The following is an 8,597-nucleotide window of genomic DNA, read 5'->3' as shown; positions in this document are numbered from 1 at the left end:
ATTTATAAGAGCACAGTGCAGTATATAACACACATAGAAGTAAAGTAATATCCCAGTGAAGTCTGAGTTACCCGTATTACCATCCACGCTAATGCACATGCAGAAACATCACTCAGGGACAGTACTATCATCTAACTGCTACTCTTGGCTATATTCCCTCTCCTACCTATAACTCCCTTCCCCCTCCGTGACGTACCGTAGCCTCAGCGACCTTGGGGTATGATGGAGGGCTGCGTGCTGTGGTGACCAGGGTGGCAGGGGTGGCCGTGGTGAGGAAGGCCTCGGGTTTCAGCGCCTCCCCGTCCATCCTCACCATCTACCTCTAACACTTCTTGACTCACTCACTCCCTTCAACCCACTCGCATTACTTCACACGTCTGATGGGAGTTATTAAGACCGGTTCCTTCGTCTTTCCTCACCCTACTCTCATTATGCTCCACTACTCTGTTTATGGAGTGATTTCCCTTGTTCGTACCTACTCACTCCACTCTCCTCTCTCCACGTTGTTGTTCTCTTCTCACTCTGCCTTTTGATTTTAAACTTGCCTTGTTCTTGTCTTCTCGTCCCACTCTCTGTTAACGGTGTGAATATCCTTTTACGTTTCTCTTCACTCCATTCTCATACACCTCCTCCAGTTAATGATGTGATGTACCTTGTTCTCCACTCACTTCACTATCCTTACTTCATAGTGTTAATGGTGTGATTTTCCGTGTTCTTTCGTCACTCCACACTGGCTGGTTATGGAGTTGTTTCGTTGGCCTTCTAAATTACAGTCAAATTGCCTCACACTTGTCGGTTAGGGAGTGATTCTGGGTTACTTTCATTGGTTAACTGTACTTTCATTACACGTGTTAGTCGTGCAGTGTATACCCTCTCGTTCTGGACTTAATCCATTCTCGTCATCCACACAGTAAGTACGTCTCAGCTCCCTCGTGGAGTGATAGTCGTCCTCTCAGTCCACCTCCATTTTCCTAGTTCTTCTCTCCCTGCTAAATTCTCATCACACTTGCCGATTACAAGGGATTAGCTTATATCTTGGTCTACTTATCATTCATTACTCTGTCACAACTGGCACACAGAAAATTGTTTGGGATTTGTTTTTGACACAGAACAGGGTTAAATTAGGTAATTTTTGTACTGTACTTTTTTTCCTTAGACTCGTTTGACTAGTTATTTATCAGGGTCAGTGGACAATTACGCAAATGAAACAGTGACTGACTGGACAAGCCTACCACTCACTGACTCACAGTTCAGATGTCTAATACTCACTCACTAACCCAGGATTTTATGGTGCCTGCTAAGTTACTGACTCACAGGGCTGACTAGCAGTTGATAACGTTCATAATTATCGACTAGATGCAATACTGGTAACTGAGTGATTCGGCTTGACTAGACGTTGTTGACTCGATATTTCTGACTAGACGCTAATCTTGCGATAACGACCTGACACAGTTAGACTAGAGAAAGACTAGGACGTCACAAAACCATGCTAGACTAGGCAGCTTGGGAACTCTGAAACACGCAAGTTCGATGGTTAAGGAGCACTCGGGTTACTGAGGACGGAACATTTGAACTGATGAGCTTGGAAGGAACACCTGGAACACACTCTTCTTGACATCACAGGAACACTGTTTTGGTTACGGGAGGACCTGAACACTTTAAATGCAGGAAGGTGACTGGTGAACGTGGCACCCTATACGAGATGCGTCGTGAGGCAATGGAGAGATACGCAGCACTGCTTAACGTACCGGTGAGTCTGTGGCACTTTTGTATCACCCAGTGCACGCAAAACAAGGCTGGAAGAACTACACTCGTCGTAAAACACAGAGTCGCAGTTTTTCCTCAGCGGACGTGGGATCGTGTGATGCTACCAGGGGATCAGGCCAGTCATGTATCCTTTTATGTTCAGGGTTCCGTTAGCCTTACCTATGGCCACAACACCACGCAAGGGGCAACAGGCGACTTACTGTAACTGTTCCTGTTGTGTCTGAGTATCAAGTTGTTGGCTTTCACGAATTTTGGCACATATGTTACAGCTGGCAAAACAACACCTGCTTGGCCGCACAAAGTCTGTTTACACCGCCCTGGCAAACAGGTCCCTGCGAGAGCTTCCCTGGGGCGGATGGGTGAGCAGGAGGGGAGGCAGCAGGAGCGGCGGGAGCAGGAGCAGCAGGGACGGTGGCAGCGGCGGAGGTATTCTGGGGTCGGGGCGCCGGTGGGGCCGAAATAGCGCAGGAGGGGAGAGCGGGGCGGGTTGGTTGCTGCTGCGTCTCTCCCACCACAGACACACTTCCTTCCTTCCGCTGCTGCTCCCGGCCTGCTGCTGTGCCTCCTGCTGTACCTCCTGCTGTTTCTACTAGTGGTGCCTGTCTCACTCCCTTGGCCAGCGGTGTCCAGCCGTGCCTGCCGTGGGGTGGGATGCGCCAGGTGAGGCCAGGTGAGGGTGCCAACATGGGTGCCACTAGCCAACACTGCCTCACCATTCACCCACACCAGCTCCACCACGCCGCACAGAGGGGGGGAGGGGGGAGGCAATGAGGGGGGCACGCTTGGAGGGAGATAGGGAGGGAGGGAAGAGGCACGCTGGGAGGGAGGGGACACAATGGGAGGGGGACATGGTGGGAAGAATAGAGGGGGCACACGCTGGGAGAGAGAGGGGGGGGGGGCTTTGAGGGGTGCACCCTTTGAAGATAGGAGGGAAGACACTGAGGGGGAGCATGCTTAGAGAAAAGGAGGGAAGGGGAAGGAGAGGGATGAAGGGGAAACAATGAGGAGGGAAGAGCAATCTGGGAGAGAGGAAGGGGGTGGAAGGGAGGGTATCGGGAAGGAAGACAAGCAAGGTGGCAATGGACTAAAAGGGTGGGTATGTCTCCCTTTCCTTTCCATTAGCAAGGAGAGAAGGAACGGGAGGAATGGCGACAGGAAGGGAAAGGAAAGAAGGGACGGTAGGGGAATGAAGGGCGAGGGAGGGGAGGGCAGGAAAGGGAAGGAACCGGAATGGATGGGAAAGAATGAGAAGCGGAGGAAGGAGGAAAGGTGAGGAGGGAAGAGGATCAGGGAGGAAGAGAGGGGTGTGAAGATAGTGTAGGGAAACATGGCTCATATTTTCGTACTTTTCGGTAAAAGGAAAAGATGAACTAATGGCAAGAGCTGAAGATGGAAAGACGACGAAGAAAAGAAAACAAAGGAGGAGAAAGGCAAGAGGGAATAAAGAGGAGACAATTAAGGAAATGAAACGAAGATGAAGAGGAAGAGGAAGCGTGTAAGGAGTCTATGGGTAAGGGGAATGAAATGAGCAGGAAAAGGGAAAACGGAAAAAGGTAAAGAAAAAGGGTAGGGGACGACAGGGCGCGGGATGGTAGGGGAAGGGTGAGGGGAAAAGGGAAAAGGGTAAAGGAGGGAGGTGAGGAGAGGAGGTAAAGGATATGGAGAGGAGGTAAAGGATATGGAGAAGAGGGAAGGGGAGGTAAAGCAGAGGAGAGGGAGGAGGAAGCGAGGCAAGAAGGCGAGAAAGAATGGGTGTGGGGAGAATGGATGAGGGTAACGGACATGAGGGAAAAGGGAAAGGGACGAAAGAGGGAAAGACAGAAAGGGAGAGGGGAAAGGCAGGGGAAGGAAGGAAGGAAGGGATGAAGAGAGGGGGAAGAATGAACGGTAGGAGGGAAGACAGATACAGGGAGGGGGATAGATAGAAGGACGCAGGGTGAAGGAGGGAAATAAAGGAAGTGGGACAAAGGAAAAAAAATGAAGGGAAGAATAAAGGTAGGGGGAAAGGGAAAGGGGAAGGGGGTGAGCATACGAAGGAGGGTGGGAGAAGGGAAGCAAAGGGGGGGGGGAATGTTGCTACTCTGCACTCCCAGATGGCACCACAAGCAAAGACCCCGAATGTGTGTGTGTGTGTGTGTGTGTGTGTGTGTGTGTTTCCCCCGAGTCCGTGGTGCTCGTGTATGTATATGTAATCCACAGTCATGAATACTGACACCTACATGAATAAATTTGCATACATTCCCACATACATAAATACACAGTAGTTTCATTTACTACACTGGCTACAAACGTCCTTAATATGTATGGAAAAAAAAATGAATAAATGTATACCGCTGATCGCTACTGGTAAACTGTATACATGAATTAGTGAAGAACTTATGTATACTAAATAAACAGACTAAAAAGAGCAAATATTAAGATAAAGAGAGAAAAGAAGAGAGGAATTGGGAGAAACGGGAGAGAGAGAGAGAGAGAGAGAGAGAGAGAGAGAGAGAGAGAGAGAGAGAGAGAGAGAGAATGATAAATGAGGATGAGAGGGGTAAAGAGGGGGGAGGGAGACATCACCCCTCCCCTCCCCTCCCCCTCTCATCCCTCCCTCCGTCGGCCATCTTGTGATTTTATTTTGGGCATCAGACCCCAACACGATCCTCAACCCCTCCTCTCTCTCTCTCTCTCTCTCTCTCTCTCTCTCTCTCTCACGAAAGCCTTATTCCTACTCTTATCCATTTCCCCTCCTTTATATCAGTGTCTTCGTTATAGCCAATATTTTTATTATTATTATTATTATTATTATTATTATTATTATCCACTTGTTATCCTCGCATGTACTCGTTCTCTCTTTCTCTAACTTTGTCTCTCTTTTTTTTTCCTCTCTCTCTCTTGTCTCTTTATAAATACTGCTCTCTAATCTCTCGTGTTTTCCTTTTAAAATTCGCTTCCTCATTCCTCTTTCTCGCCATTTTCTCTTACCCCTATCTCTCTCTCTCTCTCTCTCTCAATCCATTTCCCCTACATTCCTTTTCCCAGTCCTTGTAGCTTCCCCTTCCTTACCATGTTATGTATTTCCTCTCTCTCTCTCTCTCTCTCTCTCTCTCTCAAACCCACTTTTTCTTTATTTATCCTGCTTTTTCTCGTTCCTATGTTTTTTTTCTTTCTCCTAACTTTCTCAATATATCTTCTCTACATAACTCCTTTTCCCTCTCTCTCTCTCTCTCTCTCTCTCTCTCTCTTCGTCCCCACTCCTTCTTTTCACGTTTTCCTCTTTCTCAAGTAATTCCCTCACGTTCTTTCCTTTCCATTTCCCCGGCCTATTCTTCGGCAGGGGTGGGCTGGAGTAAAGCTTCGGGGATCCCTCTGTGTGTGTGTGTGTGTGTGTGTGTGTGTGTGTGTGTGTGTGTGTGTGTGTGTGTGTGTGTGTGTGTGTGTGTGTGTGTGTGTGTGTGTGTGTGTGTGTGTGTGTGTGTGATATGCTCCGTCTGTCTGTATGCCACACACGTAAATCGTTAACCCTCTCAGGACGATGACACCATTTTAATTACTCTATACTACTATTAAACGATTACATTCAACCTAAAACAAAAATCTTCCTAATACCTAAGGAATTAATTAAGCCTCTGTCTAATCCTTCCAGTCCCTCCCATGCTGAAGGAAATCGTCTTGTGTCATCATACTGCTAGGCTGCCGATTCGCCTGAGTATCACAGTGACGAAGGTGTAAGAATGGTACCCACGTATTCCCTGCCCGCCCTAAATCTGGAGTAGGTGGCTCAACGATATCGGGTTCTGTCTTTAATTGCTGTTGCTGCCAGACGATTTTACTCAGCTTATTAGGGCAGCCAGGAAGTGGAGGGGTTAATAACGGCTGTATCTAACCTCTCTCAAAATCTCTCCAAATGCTGAATAAATCGTCTGGAACTAGCATGAATAAAGTAAACCAAGGGGAGGGGTTAATAAAGACTCTCTCTTTACTTTGAAAAATCACTCCAAGCTTTCATGAATTCGTCTGGAACCAGCAAAAATAAAATAAAACAGAGGTCACTGGACTGGATGGGGTATATGCACCATCACCACCTTGTTAATACGACACAGGAAGGGAGGAGATTGACACAGGAACTTCCACCTCTGACTCACTCCCTGTTCAGAGATGAGGGCCGCTGTCTACACCTATCCAGCAAGGTGTAGTTCGCTTTATACTTCACCCCATCTACTTCTCACTTTCCTCTGCTAGCGCTAAACTCCTTAAGCTGAGAGAGGCTTGGTGCGTTTCTCTGACCAGTGACGATTCTGACGTAATGCATCAGCGAGGAAAGTGACGGACAAGCTTAAAGTGAAAAGATGACGCAATGGATTATTAAGGGTAATTATGGCTGACTTTACGGGGAGAACATGGTAAAAATAATGCTAGTGTTGATAATTACCACTAAGTACACACAGGCTCACATGCATAATGAAACATGCTCAAAGAATCACAGAGGCACATCAAAGGAAGGCAAAGCACACACAGAGTAACCATCTGAACACACACGATGGGAGTATCACAAACACACAAAAACTTCCCACTCCATCTCTGTACGCACGACTGAACTGATTTGAGACCACCCACGCACACACACACACACACACACACACACACACACACACACACACACACACACACACACACTGTACTGGATGTGTTGTTCTGCTGGTCATAAACACACACACACACACACACACACACACATACACACACTGTACTTGATGTGTTGTTCTGCTGGTCACACACACACACACACACACACACACACACACACACACACACACACACACTGTACTGGATGTGTTGTTCTGCTGGTCACACACACACACACACACACACACACACACACACACACACACACACTGTACTGGATGTGTTGTTCTGCTAGCCACACACACACACACACACACACACACACACACACACTGATCTGGATGTGTTGTTCTGCTAGCCACACACACACACACACACACACACTGTACTGGATGTGTTGTTCTGCTAGCCACACACACACACACACACACACACACACACACACACACACTGATCTGGATGTGTTATTCTGCTGGTCACACACACACACACACACACACACACACACACACACACACACACACACACACTGTACTGGATGTGTTGTTCTGCTAGCCACACACACACACACACACACACACACACACACACACACACACACACACACACACACACACACACACACTGATCTGGATGTGTTATTCTGCTGGTCACACACACACACACACACACACACACACACACACACACACACACACACACACACACACACACACACACACTAAAGTACTAGATGTATTTTTGTGCTGGTCTCTCTCTCTCTCTCTCTCACACACACACACACACACACACACACACACACACACACACACACACACACACTGATCTGGATTTGTTATTCTGCTGGTCTCACACACACACACACACACACACACACACACACACACACACACACACACACACACACACACACACACTGTACTGTACTAGATGTATTTTTGTGCTGGTCTCTCTTTCTCTCTCTCTCTCTCTCTCTCTCTCACACACACACACACACACACACACACACACACACACACACACACACTGATCTGGATGTGTTATTCTGCTGGTCACACACACACACACACACACACACACACACACACACACACACACACACACTGTACTGTACTAGATGTATTTTTGTGCTGGTCTCTCTCTCTCTCTCTCTCTCTCTCTCTCTCACACACACACACACACACACACACACACACACACTATCTCAATGCCATGTCCTTCGTCGGGTAGTTGTTATTTACCTGCTGACCATTTAATTAAAACCAACAGGTATGCATCCGCCTCTGTCTGGTTGTTTAGCTGTTTAGCCCTGTGTGTCTGCTTGTTTGCCAGCGTGTATGTTTGTTTGCTTGGTTGTTTATCTTTGTGTCTATCCTTTGGCTTGTCTGTTTGTCTCTCCCTGTGTCTGTTTGTCCGCCTGTCTGTGATTGTTCGTGTGTTTGTGTCAGTCTCTTAGTGTCTGTCCATTTGTTTTGTCTGCCTGTCTCTGTGCCTGTCTGTCTGTATTTATGTCTGTTTGTCTTTGTGTCTGCCTGCTTGTCTCCCTGTCTGTATGTCTGCCTACCTCTGCTTGTGTCTGTCCGTCTGCTTGTATGCTTATCTCTGTCTGCTGTCTCTGTACAACTCTGTATTATACCAGAAAACAACAGGAGGCTATGGATGAAATGTTGAGACGGTCACTTCCAATCCATTCCACGCCTTCAAACTTTAGGTAACGATATAAAAGTAAATAATAATAATAATAATAAAATAATAATAATAATAATAATAATAATAATAATAATAAAAACTTACCACCAATTTCCGATCCTAACTGAGATGCAATTTTAGAGAAAGGACAAGGAATAGAAAACGGGCGCAATCTTCCCATGTCTGTCATTCTCCTTGCAGAAACATGAAAATCTGTTACATTTGGGCTTCAGAACTGAGAGCCGGTATTGTTCTGATCGGTGTGTGTGTGTATGTGTGTGTGTGTGTAAACAAAATACTGTTAGTGATTGTAACCAAAGTTGATGGAGGGTCTGAGGGTCAGTCTTGGAGTAAACAAACTGTTTCTGAGAACAGCAGGTCAACAGCCAAAGTCACAGGACATGGTCAAGAAATAGCTTTTATCCGATTTCGACCAACCTTGTGTAAAGACTGAAGATAACACGAGAATCAGTGGTTAAAGAACAAACACTCAAAGGCCAAGGTCACTGGGAAAGGTTAAAGGCCAAGAT

At 46.8% G+C, this 8,597-nt stretch overlaps 1 protein-coding gene across 1 annotated transcript in view; it reads right to left on the bottom strand.

Moving 5' to 3' along the window:
- The window catches only part of NfI (Nuclear factor I), a 483,234-nt gene extending 482,918 nt beyond the window's left edge, over positions 1 to 316 (bottom strand). Inside the window, exon 1 of the mRNA XM_080276464.1 lies at positions 197 to 316. Within this exon, the coding sequence (XP_080132590.1) occupies positions 197 to 316 (120 nt within the window). The remainder of the gene's footprint in view (positions 1 to 196) is intronic.
- Positions 317 to 8,597: the final 8,281 nt, after the last annotated feature.

This window comes from Coenobita brevimanus, chromosome 65 (genome assembly GCF_032717465.1).
Source record: "Coenobita brevimanus isolate Jiangsu-jjx chromosome 65, ASM3271746v2, whole genome shotgun sequence".
NCBI lineage: Eukaryota > Metazoa > Arthropoda > Malacostraca > Decapoda > Coenobitidae > Coenobita > Coenobita brevimanus.
This window is presented reverse-complemented; position numbering and strand designations above follow the sequence as displayed.